At 38.4% G+C, this 14,797-nt stretch overlaps 1 protein-coding gene across 1 annotated transcript in view; it reads right to left on the minus strand.

Annotated features, from left to right (window-relative positions):
- ZPLD1 (zona pellucida like domain containing 1) overlaps window positions 1-14,797 on the minus strand; it is a 130,903-nt gene that overhangs the window by 60,378 nt on the left and 55,728 nt on the right. The window contains exons 4-5 of the mRNA XM_089652898.1: window positions 11,171-11,243; window positions 8,440-8,537 (exon numbers count right to left, since the gene is read on the minus strand). Of these exons, the coding sequence (XP_089509024.1) occupies window positions 8,440-8,537; window positions 11,171-11,243 (171 nt within the window). The remainder of the gene's footprint in view (window positions 1-8,439; window positions 8,538-11,170; window positions 11,244-14,797) is intronic.

Genomic DNA, 14,797 nt, shown 5'->3' on the forward strand with positions numbered 1-14,797 from the left:
AAAAATATGTCACAAGTAACAAGTAGTTTTCAAGCCAATAGGCCAATAGCCAAAGTGAGAAAACAGATCTGGATCTTACCAGGTTAAAAACCTTTTTAGATACAGCTGCTAAAACAGTCTTGTTTACTTGTAAAATGTTGTGGTCTTTGTGTAATTGAAAACTAGACATTCATCAGTTTTCTGATGTTGAAGAAGTTCTCTGTCTACACAGAAAGTGCATAGGTATCCATCAAGTGAGATCAAGTCCTGACATGTCAGCTTTTTTTTTGCTTTTTCATATTTATATAGGAATAGCTGAAAAAATGTAGCATGCTATCAAATTTCTATGGAATAAGCTCTGGGTGCGGGTTGCTGTTTGAGGCTGCAGAAAATGGAATTAATTCAACAATACAATAGTCAATTGTCAACAATGTACTTTATGGCCAATGCACCTTAATCAGGTGACCTAGAAGGGACAGTTATCAGGGTTTTCTTATGTGTCCTTATAAAAGTAAGGATTTCCCGCAGCATTTGTTCAATGCATGTTGTATGAGACATTGTTAATTTAGAGGGTGATCATCAGGTATGCAGGGAGAGCTAGCTGATTGCCGCAAATGTCTACAGTTACATTGTGTCACAGGCATAATCACAGTGTGTTGGCCAGGCCTGCAGAAGATTACGGACAGATAATAGAGTTTTTGCTGGAAGGTAGTTTATTGTAATGGCTGAAAACAGCCATATATATATATATATATATATATATATATATATATATACTGTATGTAGTGGTAAATTCCGCATCACTGTGTGTAGGGAATTTCTGCAGCAAATTAGGGGCAGATTACAGAGTGTCTGAAGGGATAGGATGTTACCACTGGTGAGTTCTGAAAATGCCTATGCCTTAAAGATGGAAAAAATAACCTAAACATTTTTAATAATAAAAAAGTTAAATGATAACAAAAAAATGCTAATCTTGAAATAGTGTGCAAAATAAATTGCATAAAATAATTATTAATTACTAATGGTGGATGGGAAAATGAGTAGGTCTGGACCCGAGTTATGAAAGGTCATGTTTCTGCCCTATCTATCTTGTTTAAGAGACAGTTGGCCTCTCACTCCTTGAATAAAACCCCTAACTTGTTTTGTCTTCTCTTCAAAAATAGCCTTTTTTAACATTACAGATATTGCTAACTCTATTCTATCATACAAGTTGTGATTCTTTGTAGGTCTCATTAGACACCAGTGTCTAATCTGGTAGTCTTGTCATGCAAGGAACCCATTTTTTTTTTTTGCTTTATTTTTCTACAGGGACAAGGTAGTGTTTACGCCTAGCCCTAGAACATTTTTTTGGAAGCTTCCAAGTTGAATTGCCATCTCTGCCTGTGTTTGCTTCAGGTTGGCAGCAATAGCCTTTACGTTTTGAACCAAACGTTCACCTTTTGGTAAAAAAATAATAAATGCACATTTTTATGCAGGTAAAAAATGTGTATGTAATATTTTTTGCTGCAGGAGCCTATAAAGCATTGCCCCAGGTCTCCTGCAGATCTGTCAATATATCTGCTTGCCCGTACGGGATGTATGAGCAAGCAGATATACTAACAGGAAGATTCAATGAACTACCATGACGATTCACAGTACCATGGTAGTTCATTGAGAACTATAAGCTGACAGCCACTGAGGCTGTCGGGACTTGTAGTTTCTCATTCACAGAGGAGTGACGCAGTCGGGTGGGAAAAGCCCTGCACAGTCATATTTTTTAAAATTTGACAGCTAGCAGGGGGTAAGATCCTCCGCTAGCTGTCAAGGTGGGGGATCACTGGGGGGCAGGGGCCATTGCTTTCATAACATGTAACATGTTACACATACTGTATGTTATGAAAGGTGAACTTATGCTTTTCAATGTAATGACAGATATGAGAAGGGAAAAAGGGATATAATTTAGTGCACCCAACATTACAACAGAAATATTAAAACATGCAAAAATGGAATGCCAAAATACATACACTGTGAGAATCAAACTGTTCTGTAACACCACACAGATTAAAAGAATCTCCCAAGAATGTAATAGGAAAGAATGGTGTTTTCTTATGATGTTCTTAACCACTTGCCGTCTGGCTGCTTTATATAAACGGCTGGACGGTGGCAGTCCAGGGGCGGGTTGCCGTTCATAAACGGCGCCCACCATTTTGGAATGTGCAAGCTCCCTGGGAGCGCACAGCACCATGATCCAGTGCCCGGTGTGTCCTCCGGACACAGTGGAACACCGATCATCATACAGGACCTCTCTGCGAGGTCCCGATCATGTGATCACTGATTGGCTAATCAGTGATCACATGCAGAGTAGTAAGCAAGATGTCACTTCTGACATCATTCCTTACTGCATGTGAAATCTGTGAATGATAACAGAGGTCACATGGTACAAGGCTATTCACAACAGCCTTGTACCATGTGACAAGCTGTGACCATTCACAGCTCACACAGTATTTCTCAATGGCTACAAGAATGCAGCCAGAGAGAAGGAGAAATGATTGCTTTTACAGCCTTTATGGATGTAAAAGCAATCAGTGTAAAAAAAATATATATATATAGTACAGTGTCACCATGGTAACACTGTACTGCTAGGGTGACAGTATGTAAAAAAAAAAAAAAAAAATAATAATAATATTAAAAAAAAAATGTAAAAATTTTTTTTCAAAATGATAATTTTGGGTTATAAACTAATTTGGGTTATTTTTTTTTTTACTAAAAAGATATTGGAATAAATGTTGTCCTAGATGTATGATGAAATATTATTTATTTGCAAAATTGTATAAGAATAACACTTTTTTTCAAACTTTTTGGACTTTTTCATTTATATAGCAAAAAAAATAAAAATCTCAGTGTTGAATAAATACCACCAAAATAAAGTTTTATCTTTCTCAAAAAAATGCTAAAAAATTCATATGGGTACAGTCTTGTATGACTGTGCAATTGTCATTCAAAGTATGATAGCACTGAAAGCTGAAAATTGGCCTGGGCAGGAAGGGGGTTAAAGTGTCCAGACTTGAAGTGGTTAAAGTAACATAAAAAGGAGGACACTCTCACTGCTGTACAGTATTTTTACATTTCTTTATTAATTGGTATGTGTTCCTCATGGCAATGCCCAGCTCCCTATACCATTTATTTTGACAAATCCTAGCCTATTTCCCTTAAAATTGCCCAGCATTTATTTTCCAGATTCATCCCTATAGACTTTAACAGGGTTTTGATTAAAGTCATGATGGGTTTTACAAATGGCCCATGAATCAAACCTAAGCATACTCACTCACCCCTATTAAAAAAAAACAATCTAATATGCATAACACAAATATGTATTTATATTTGCTCTAAAGAAAATATGAGCACAACTGGTTAGGTTGAAATCATTGTTTATAGATGTATGTTGCATGAAAGGAGCATAATAATACCAAATACAGTTGCTGAATTTTTGTGCTGAAGAAACATTGTTTCTAAATCTTGTTTTTATGAACTGAAAAATGTTTGAGGGAAAGGAATAGCGATTAGGTAAGGTTTTTCAACAGATTATACCATTACTTTGTCTCAGATTATTCATTTAGTAGTGTCTTCTGATCTCCACAGAAATAAGAATGTCACTCTCATTAGCCAAAATCAGTTTGGCCAGGGTTCAATTTATAACCACCCTAATTCTGTTGACAAATAGTAAATAGAATTAAATTGTATGTAGAGCTAAAATGTTTTTATTTTAGTTTTGGGTAAAGTAGGGAAGTGTTAAAACCTTTTTTGCAGTTTATTTTTTTTTTTTGCTGTTCATATACCTTTGGGGAAATTTCTGTTCCCTCCCTACCCCAGAGGCACAACTGGAAGTTAGAGAAAATTTCCCAAAGCGAGGGTAATTTCCATTCTAGGCAGCTTACTCACAGAAAGACATCCTCATTAAGAGATTTGCCATGATTATTATTATTATTATTATTATTATACAGTATTTATATAGCGCCAAAGGGTTTGCTCAGCGCTGTACAATAGCGAGGGGGACAGAACATGAGACAATACAGTAACAATACAATATACTAGGGGTTCGAGGGCCCTGCTCTTTCGAGTTTACAATCTAGGAGGGAGGGGTGATCACTTGTTTTAGCAAAATTGTTGACTTTCCTCACTCTCTTTCTAAATTATAATGGTCACTTGTACAGAGGGGTTAATCACCCCAGTATGGACACTGACAAAAATAACTTGACATAGGGTTTAATACTTCCCCACCCTATCCAAAACTACCAAAAATGGTTTTGTCTAGAGATACACTTTAACATTAAAGGTATGGTAAACATTCCTATGTGCACTTTGTTTGTTTTTTACTTGCATAAGGTGTGCATTGATCATGTAGTTCCATGGTGTCATTTGTTTCCCCGTATACACAGCCTATAGTACAGTAAATCTTCCCATTCCTGTGTTAGCAGTATCTGTTTGCGTTGAAACAAGAGGCATTCAGCATGGCTCTGCAGAGGTTAATAGATGATTTTTTCTCTATAGTGTGAGACCTAACACTTCCTGTGTACGCAGTAATTAGATCTGAAAAAACACAAGCAGGCAAAGCATTCACAGACACACAGAGAGCTCACTCATGCATATTGGAGATGAAGTGTTTCACCATTATGATGTGTAGCACTCCCACATTTGTGATGTAACATAGAGGGGGTAGTGAGGCATGCATTGGACATGTTGGGGTTGATTTACCAAAACTGGAGAGTGCAGAATCTAGTGCAAGAAACCAACCAATCTAGAAACCAATCAGCTTCCAGTTTGTTTTGGTCAAAGCTTAATTGAACAAGTTGAAGTTAGAAGTTGATTAGCTGCTATGCACAGCCACACCAGATTTTGCACTCTCCAGTTTTAGTACATCAACCCCTGTGTGACTCAGGAACAGGAAGTTTTCCTGTCCCTTTGGTGCGTAGGAACACGATAGCTGCAGCAATACATAGACACAAGGGAATCAATCAGCCATGAAACTGCTACCACAACATGTGAGCTCTACATTACAGGGAAAGGCAAACAAAAAATAAAGGAAATATAATTACACAAATACCTACAGTAGTTAAAACAATGAACATATCTGAAAGTTTACAATACCTTTAATATAATGGACAGCTAAACAACGAAAGTTATAAAAGTTATGTTTTTGTAAGCAAGTTTTAAACAGCTTTGTGCTTTCATATAAACGTGATATAGACAGCTGTAAAGCCACCTGATCATTTTTATAGTCCACAACTATAACCAACCCCCCATATGTGTCCCAGGTCCCCCTGTGCTCTCCATTAGCTCAAAATATGTATTGCTGTTTTCAGAATGTAGAGAGAAGAAACATCTGTCTCTTGGGTCAGAGATGTCTGATTGCAGCTGATGCAGCTAGATAAAACAACAAACTGAGCACAATCTGTACTCAGTCTGGTAGGGTGGAATTCGGAGCAAGCATTAGTTAGAGAATATGTCATTACAAATTTTCATATTCCTGATATGTATTTGCTGTACCATGTACTTTGTGTTGCTTCCTTTGTGTGAAATCTGTGGTATTCCTGCCAGTCCCTCTGCTTTCCTACTAATAACTGACCACACTAGGTATGAGAACACGCACACACCCCCTGCACAGCTATTCCCTGGGAAGAACAATGAGCATCTGTTTCTCCTCCCCTAGCTCTCTAAGATCCATATGCAGCTGAAAACAAAGGGTATGTGATCATTCAAAAAGAGGAAAAAGTGTATTTTTTTATGTTTTTAAATGTATACACAAATGTTTTGCCTTTTGTTTCTATTTTAAACTGAATAGGGTGTTTTACAAGGTGAAGGTTCCCATATACTTTAGGTACACAAAAATTAAAGTATATTCAAAAAATGTAAAGCCTATCTGCACATAAATACAAATGCACACAAGTACATAAACAACAACTTCATGGCACATATTAGGTATAATAATGCATGCCATAGTGAGAGGAATATTTTCAGGAAAATGTATTAGACTTAATACTAGATTGATAAGATGTAAGGGGTTAAAGTGTTGCCTATGGAAAATTCTGGGCATCATTTTTTTTAATCTTTCAGTGGTTTTTATTGAGGTTTTATAACATACAAAACGATTGTAAAATGTACAAAGTACCTGTATAAAGAGGTAAGGTGGATCACAAGGCATAATGGTACATGGTATAAATTAATAATGCAGAGCATGGCTTATATTGCATCAAAAACTATAAAGGATACCAAGAGTTCTAAGAGTATGGAAGTGGGGCAGCAAGGTCTAAAATGCACCCCTGTACAACCAAAAACAAGCAATTAGGGTGCGTGTTCCTCATCAGACAGATAATAGCCTGTATAGCATTGGGCCTCTGGCAAGGGGCAGCGGCCCAAAAAAAGACATGTGCCAACACAGTGTACACATCACCCCATACAGAGGGAGATAAAAGATTTTAAGCAAATAGTAATATGTCCTGTGTAACCAGGCTTACATATGCAGCGGGAGAAGAAGAAGAAAAAAGAAGAGAGGGAGGAGAGAAAAAAATATAGGGGGATGAGGGAGGAGAGGGTGGTGGGTAGGAAAGGAAGGGTAGGGGAAGGGTTGGGGCAAGATTGGGGAGGGTCCAAAACCTCAGAGCAGATTCCTGAATAAAAGTATACACCGGTTAGAGTGACCACAGAGGCGTTTTGGTTTCCCCCAATAATTGGAGACCTTTTAAACTTCTTGAGCTTGTCCTGCAAGACTGCTGCCAGGTTTTCAATAATCAGATACCAGGCCAGCTTGACTTTAACCTGTGCTTTTATAATCAGAACCACAGGTTTCCTATTTTTCTCCAAGGTCTGTTTGGCGGCAGTGAAAATAAAAGATGTTAGCTGAAATTGATTGGGCATGCATTGAACAGGCTTCAGGTTGAGCAATGCCTAATACAGTAAGTGTTCTTAGAAATACTGGTGTCTAAAACCGTATAAATGAGTTGGTATACCCTTACCCAGACTTTTATTATCCTGGGACACTCCCACCATGCCTGTACTAAGGTACCAGCCGAATCACAGCCCTGGAAACAACAGTCTGAGGCACCTTGGTTACATTTTGCCAGCCTCGATGGCACCATGTACCAGAGCAACATGAGTGTGCCCAAAATTTGAGACCATTGATGAGCTTCCAGTGGAGACCCCAGGTCCACCTTTCATTGAACAGTGTAGGGCAGTTGGTCAAACATAAAACTGCCTTTTGCCAAAAGATCAGTATAGCAGGTGCGCTCAAAAGACGTGAGGGTGAGTAAGGAGTCCGTATGCTTCAAATGGGAGTGAACAAAGTTGCACAATTGGAGGTAGCAAAACAGCTCTAATGCAGAGAATCTGATAGGAAGTGTGCAACTTGTTGTAGGTCAGGATTTCATAGGGGATTAGGAGGTCTCGAACGCAATGGAAACCCGCAGCCAACCACCGTCAGAAGCGACCAACCTCCTCCATGCCAGGACTAAAGGAATGGTTATGAAGGTAGCGAATGGAAAATGGGGAGAGTTCAATTGCCTCGAAAATGTAATTGAATCTCAGATCTTAAGCGAGTGTTCTAGTATGGGGTTGGATATGTGTTTATTCAAATTCAGAAAAATCCAAATGAGTATATCTATCACAATCAAAGCCACCAGATATGCTCAAATACTCACCACAGCAGCGTATTAGTTGTTGCATGGTAGGTAGCCAAAGAGGCGAGTTGTGCGGGCCTGTAATAATGTTGAATCAGGGGCATGGCTAAGACCCCCCTCCACCCCCCAAGGGATCAAAGAATATGTGGTGAAATGTTAACCGGTCAGGAGAATCATTTTAGGGGAAGCGAACCTGCCCAACCAAGATATTTGATATTGTTTCCATGACTCCAGGGTTGCGGATAACTGGCATAGCTGGGTATCATAGTTTACCACCATTTCGTGACTGCAAACAATTTTAAGTTTTGACATATTTGGCATCTATTTTGTAGACTCAGCCTCATATTTCATAATTTACAAAAAATATGGAGATTTTACTGTGCTTCTTTACACTAGCATTAATTTGAATGTATTTTTTACTGCCAATATAGATTTGCAAGCAGTTGGCTAACATTGTGTGACATAAAAATTTTCACCTGCCACGCTTTTATTCTATAGGTCCTTTTCTTTCAGAAAATATATCATGTTTTATAGTTTAGGTGTGCTTTAGGTAAAAAATATGTTTTTTTAGAATAATTGGAAAACAATTAAATGACTCTGGCAGCCAAAGATTTAAAGGCCTTCATTTTTCATTTCAGAGTGTATTTTTTGAGATATGTCCTTGTTTCATTTTCAAATATCTGTACATTTTCTTTATCTGTAGAAAGTTAAAAAAACTATTGAAAAATCCTTGTTTAAAAATATAAACCATTATAATACAAATCAAAGCATGAAACACAAGCAAGGACAGTGGTATTCTGCTTCAAAATACCGTCCATCAAGGTTGGTTGCTCTCACTGCTGCATATATTTTTGTTTTCAATGGCAATCCAGCGCTTGGTATCAGCAACTGCTGGCTGTAGGTTGAATCCTGCAAGAGTAAGAAGTAATAAAATGAATTGCTGCCAAGAACTATCAATTTTGTTTGGTGAATTAAATACCTTGCATTATTATGATACCAGAAACAACAGGACAAGATTTATGATTTGAGAGGGTGGGTGAAAATAACTATAGCATATACAATATGTATATAATTTAACAAGCATTTATTGGGTTTGACTTAAAGCGAATTAAACCCAAAACAAAATCATTTGATGTGGTGGCTGCATTGGTTTTCTTTTTTAGGCCTTTTCCCTCTTTTTTTACCTGTGATCTGACCAGAAACACACCTATTAGAGTGTTCCCCACTATGGATTAAGAAGCACAGGGGCATCTTTAGACAGCAGAATTGTTAATCTGGTGGGAGGGGGGTAGTTTTAGTCTTTTTAAATCTGCTAGTACATCTAATATGGACATTTTGCTATCTCTTCTAGATGTGTTTTGGCAGAAAAAAGTATGGCATCTGTAAATGCATGTAATTCAGTTAGGTATGTTTAGACGCGTTTAGATGCATCAAATGATTGGGCGTTAATTCATTTTATTGGCCAGAATAATAATTTATTCTGGCTATTGAAATAAATTAACACTAAGAGCTTAATGCACCTAGCGCTTAGGCTTGTTTAGATGCATTTATACATGCTTAGGCATATTTACGGGCATCAAGTGTTTTTTCTGCCAAAACTCCACTGCTTCTGGATGCACAGGCTCCCTAGGAGCAGCATTAAAAAACGTCCAGTGTGCATGAGGCCTAATACTTTATTTGCAGTTAAACAGTTGTTTTGCTTTAGGGATAAAGGCTTTACATAATCATTGTAAAGACCCCTGTCAGTGGTGAATGGTTTCTCTCAACCCTGTAACTGCTGCAGCTGGAGGAGAGTTTTTTCTGCTGAAAGACTTACTGGCTGGATCACTAGATGAAAATAAAAGGCAGAAAGCCTAAAAAAGAAAACGAATGCAGTCACCAGATCTAAAAAGCATTAGATAAAAACTTCAAAGAACTAGTTGAATGCTAGCAAAAATACATTTAGGTAGAAGTATTAAAACTGGAACACTCCAAATCTGGAGGAGCTATGCATGGTAGCCACTCAGTTTCTAACTTCAGCTTATTCAATGATGCTTTGGCAATCAAACCTGGAAGCTGATTGGTTTCTATGCAGAGCTCCACCAGATTTTGCACTCTCCAGTTTTAGTAAATAGTCCCTATTGCTTCCCCCTTGCACACCACATAATGAGTATTTAAATAAAATATATCTTTATCTTATTCAATATGTTAAGTGAACATTCAGTTTACAGAGTGAACATTTGGTTTGCTAAGTGAACATTTTGTCCAAATGTGAGCTTTTAAGATAACCAGGAAAGCAAACATAGAGAGTGTTGCAAGCTTGCATTTTCAGCCTTTTGAGTTAACCATAAAATCACGCTTCTCCACACCCAAGCTTTTGTTGAAGGCTGATTAGCAAGTTTAAATTACATTTTCTAATTTACATAATTACTTTGTATAACTAAGTGAATACCAATGTGTAAGCAAAGACAATATGCTATTATTTACTGTATATCTAAATAGGCTCTTTTGTTTTGATTTCAATAGCTTTTTGACAAAAAATGTTTCTGTTAAAAAAACAAAAAATCTAATTAAACAGAACCTATATTCTCAAAGGATTTTCACATAAGTGTTAAGGAAATAGATATATCAGGTTTGGGAGGATGCTAGTGGGTGGAATCACAGTCTAACTTCTTATAATTTTTACATTGCTTTGGAAAGGTCTCTGGATCCAGTTTCATCTGCCTGTAATCATTTTCAGGAGGTCTCACTCTTATTGCCGACTTGTGGGGTATTTTCACATTAGAAATTTCAGTTAGAGGAGTGAAACGTTTTAGTTTAGTTTTATATTTATTGTGACAGAGATGAAGAGAGAACTTTCAGAGAGAAAGCAAACATTTACAGTGTCAACATTTTAGCACTGATAGCTTTTGGCACCAAAAGATTAGTCTTTAATGCATAAGGTCTCAGAGCTGGAGATGCAAGCATGCCAACATGTAGTTAAGTCTACTTAACTAAGAACTAAAGGCAATATTTTATTCATTTTGGATAGAGTGAGGGAGGTAATAACCCCTGTAAGGTTAATTTTTGTTATCTTTGTCCCATTGGGGAGATTTATCTTTACTTCCTGTCCCATAGCCAAAACAGGAAGTGAGTGGAAATCATTGAAAATTAAGAGAATCCCCCAGGGTACCCCAAGTCACTGAACTAGTGTCCCCATTTGAGCATTACTTTTCTGCAGACAACCCAAAATATGGGATTCCCTCACTTTTAATGCCAATGGTAAACAGGACAAATAGAGGGTAAATCTCCCTAACGGGGGGGGGGGGCACAAACAATAAAACCTGGCAGGTGTTCAAATCCCTCTCCACTTTATACAAAACTAAAAAAAAAGTTTTGCTTTTAGTTATACTTTAAGGGAGGGTTAGGGTTAGGGTTACAGGAAGGGTAAGCGTGAGAGTAAGTTTAAGCAGGATATCACTAACAACACTGATCCTCCAACATTGAAAACTAAAAGGGATGCATTTTCTTAGGAATAACATAAAAGTTTAGTACACAGGACAAGTTGTATTATTTCTACTTACATTATAGAGGAGTAAATTCAACGTGCTGATAAATGTACCGTTTCCATCTCTCACAGAAATAGCAGCTGAAGATCTACAATGGTAAATTAGTAAAGTAAAATGTATTACAGCAAAAGTCCATTATTATTGACACTTTACAATTATAGCTATGTACTTGGTGTTTTTCTATGTGTAGAGGAAATACATCTGATATACACTATATTGTCCAAAGTATTGGGACACCTCACCAAATCATTGGATTCAGGTGGTCAAATCACCTCCATGGTCACAGGTGTATAAAATCAAGCACCTAGGCTTGCAGACTGCTTCTACAAACATTTGTAAAAGAATGGGTCGCTCTCAGGAGCTCAGTGAATTCAAGCGTGGTACTGTGATAGGTTGCCACCTGTGCATCTGTGAGATTTCCCTGCTACTAAATATTCCACGGTCAACTGTTAGTGGTAATAAAACAAAGTGGAAGCAACTGGGAACAACAGCAACTCAGCCATGAATTGGTAGGCCACGTAAAATGACAGAACGCAGTCGCGTATGCTGAAGCACACATTGCACAGAAATTGCCATCTGTCTGCAGAGTCAATAGCTAAAGACCTCCAAATTTCATGTGGCCTTTAGATTAGCACAACAACAGTGCATAGAGAGCTTCATGGAATGGGTTTTCATGGCTGAGCAGCTGCATCCAAGCCTTACACCACCAAGTGCAATGCAAAGTGTTAGATGCAATGGTGTAAAGCATGCTGCCACTGGACTCTAGAGCAGTGGAGACATGTTCTCTGGAGTGACGAATCATGCTTCTCTGTCTGGCAATCTGATGGACGTGTCTGGGTTTGGTGGTTGCCAGGAGAACGGTACTTGCCTGACTGCATTATGCCAAGCATAAAGTTTGGTGTTGAGGGATTCATGGTGTGGGGTTGTTTTTCAGGGGTTGGGCTTGGAAGGAAACTCTTAAGGTCTCAGCATACAATTTTTTAATACATTTTCAACAATTTCATGCTCCCAACTTTGTGGGAACAGTTTAGGATGGCCCCTTCCTGTTCCAACATGACTGCGGCCCAGTGCACAAAGCAAGGTTCATAAAAAAATGGATGATTGAGTTTGGGGTGCAGGAACTTGACTGGGCTGCACAGAGTCCTGACCTCACCCTGATAGAACACCCTTGGGATAAATTAGAGCCAGGCCTTCTCATCGGACATCAGTGCCTGATCTCACAAATTCATTTCTGGAAAAATGGTCAAACATTCCCATAGACCCACTCCTAAACCTTGTGGACAGCCTTCCCAGAAGAGTTGTTATAGCTGCAAAGGTAGGGCCAATTCAATATTGAACCCTACGTACTCAGACTGGGATGCCATTAGAGTTCATGTGCATGTAAACGCCGGCATCCCAATACTTTTAGCAATATAGTGTATATTACAAATAAATTGTAATTCAAATAACAGTATGACCATGCTGAAAGAGTCAGTTGACACAATATATGTTTTTAATACATGGTGGAAAAGTAAACTACCTGACAGTTTCTTATATCACCCAGGAACACCATTGGTGAGATCTTTATACTTCAATTCCTAGCTCTATACGTGCTCTGTCTATTTTGATAGGGTCCTACTCTCCTGGTTGAATACGTATTTGGTTTCTATTATGGTGAAAACAAAAGAAACTGCTATGAAATAAAAAATTGGTGATTAATGCATTTTGACTTAATAATAATATTGGTTGGGGTACATTTAAAGTATAAGTGACTCACTATTTGTAAACTTTTACCAACAGTGCAACAACAACTGGATATCACTTATTGAGTATTTGTATTGGTATTTTTGAGTGTGGCTATTGTTTCACTGTTGTTTTATTTATGGGTCACAATTTGGATGCTTTTGGCACTCAGCGTAGTACATCATTCAAATTACAGGTATATGTATTCATTTCTTTTCTCCTCAAAAATGTTAAGAGTTGAAATTACACATTAGATATTGCTTGGTAAATATTGCATACAATTGTGTACAGTGCTGCAAAAGATAATAGTAGAGTAAAACGATAATATTATTTAGTCAGAATGCCACTTGAGTGTCTGTAAAAAAATCTAAAATGTGGTATAAAAAAGTCTTTGAAGACCTTGGGCATATGAAGTATGCCCTAGAGAACTTCATCCAATTGCCTTTAAAGTACTTTATATGCCAAACATCTCCCCTCCCTATGGTTGCTGTTCCTGGTGCAATCTTTAGGTAGCTATCTCAGCTTGACAGCAGGGTCTCAGTTTCCGCTGCAGGAGCACTGATAGATAACGCAGTGTAAACAGCATTTGCCAGCTTCATTGATAAAAAATTATATACTGTACATTATTTTGTTTTATTTGCAGATCAAAAGAATGTCCTTTTATCTACGCCCATCATCAGTTAAGGCAGGCCATAGTTGGGCCGTTTATCGGCGCAATTTTCGGCCAATAAATGAAAAATCGGTCGGCCCCGTTGCCGATGCTGCCACCCATGTTTTTTGCGGATTTTCCAGCATGACCGATAAAAATAAATGAGGAGATCCACGAAAAACAGCCGACCGGCTGGCCCCACTAACGGCGTGATTATCAGTCAATTTTTCGTGCAGACAAAAATTCAGCCGATAAACGACCCGTCTATGGCCTGCATAAAGCCGCCCCACAAAATATAAACAGTATATATTTTATAATGAAAATTGTTCCTAACTATTCCATTATTAACTCTTAGTAAACTTTAATTGGTTGTAATGGACTTTGCCTTCCTCTCTCCCCTTTACATTTTATTTTCTTATTTTTTAACATTTTTGTACTTTTTAAATGTAAACATTTTTGTTTTATTTATTATTATTATTATTATTATTATACAGTATTTATATAGCGCCGAAGAGTGTGCTCAGCGCTGTACATTAGCGAGGGGGACAAGAACATGAGACAATACAGTACAATACAATACATGAGGGGTTCGAGGGCCCTGCTCTTTCGAGCTTACAATCTAGGAGGGAGGGAATAGTGGTACAGGAGGAAGTGGCTGTTGGGGATGGAGTGGTAGGAGGAGTGGAGGAGATTGGTTGTTAGGTGAGGATGGGGTAGGCTTCCCTGAAGAGATGGGTTTTTAGGGTGCGCCTGATGGTGAAGAGAGTAGGTGACAGTCTGATGGATTGGGGTAAGGAGTTCCAGAGGATGGGGGAAGTCCTGGAGAAATCCTGCAGTCGGGCATGGGAGGAGGAGACCAGGGAGCTGGAGAGTAGGAGATCCTGTGAGGAGCAAAGGGCACAGGTAGGGTAGTATTTGGGTATCAGGTCAGTTAGGTAGTTTGGGGCAGCGTTGTGAATGGCTTTGTATGTCAGAGTTAGTAATTTGAATTTAATGCGTTGGGCAATCAGAAGCCAGTAGAGGGATTGGCAGAGGGGGGTGGCAGCGGTTGGTGAGGTGGATGAGTCTAGCCGCTGAGTTCAGGATAGACTGGAGTGGGGATAGCATTTGTTTGGGTAGGCCAGTGAGAAGGGAGTTGCAGTAGTCCAGGCGTGAGATGATGAGGGAGTGTACGAGTTGTTTAGTAGTGTTTGGGGTGAGGAACGTATGTATCTTGGAGATGTTGCGGAGGTGGAGCCTGCATGACTTTGATAGTTATTTATTTATTTATT

The sequence above is a fragment of the Staurois parvus genome, unplaced genomic scaffold (genome assembly GCF_062004578.1).
Source record: "Staurois parvus isolate SC_StPar_1 unplaced genomic scaffold, SC_StPar_1.0 ptg000696l, whole genome shotgun sequence".
Classification (NCBI taxonomy): domain Eukaryota; kingdom Metazoa; phylum Chordata; class Amphibia; order Anura; family Ranidae; genus Staurois; species Staurois parvus.